Here is a 511-nt window from a genome sequence, read left to right as displayed (position 1 = left end):
ACGCATAAACAGAAACACATTAATATGGTTTGAGTAATATTACGACTTAAATTATTTTTCTTGGGTTTCAGCTCACGTTATTAAAATTAAAGGATTAGCAGTTGGCCAGTAATTATCATAATTTAGGATAGGATATGATATTCAGATTCAGAGAGCTGGCAGCGAAGATATTTTCCTATAACAGAGAAGCTGAGCAAACATTTGTGAATCTAGTTTAGGTTTCGGTCATTTACCTTTTCTTAGTTCGTCCAAAGTATTACAGCATAAAATTAATAATATGAGGTAATACAAATATATTTACTTTACGAAGATTTACATAACACAACCCTCACCCACATTCTGTCCTTTCAAAATTTTCCAAATTAGATCTTTCACATGAAATCCAAAATATTACCAAAAGTTTGCTGCCTGTTGGGAAACTGGCGAACCTTCTTGCTCTTGATTTAGCTATGCTGCTCTCAGGACTTGCCTCTTGCAGCCACGTATATCCAAGGGCTTCGACACCTACCGG

At 35.4% G+C, this 511-nt stretch overlaps 1 protein-coding gene across 1 annotated transcript in view; it reads right to left on the bottom strand.

The window, feature by feature from the left end:
• LOC119582190 overlaps positions 1-511 on the bottom strand; it is a gene marked incomplete at its 5' end in the record, with an annotated part of 5,487 nt that overhangs the window by 2,458 nt on the left and 2,518 nt on the right. Inside the window, 1 exon segment of the mRNA XM_037930425.1 lies at positions 395-504. Within this exon segment, the coding sequence (XP_037786353.1) occupies positions 395-504 (110 nt within the window).

Source organism: Penaeus monodon, chromosome 15 (genome assembly GCF_015228065.2).
Source record: "Penaeus monodon isolate SGIC_2016 chromosome 15, NSTDA_Pmon_1, whole genome shotgun sequence".
In the NCBI taxonomy this organism is placed as follows: domain Eukaryota; kingdom Metazoa; phylum Arthropoda; class Malacostraca; order Decapoda; family Penaeidae; genus Penaeus; species Penaeus monodon.
The sequence above is the reverse complement of the archived record's forward strand: the minus strand, read 5'-3'. Positions and strand labels throughout refer to the sequence as shown.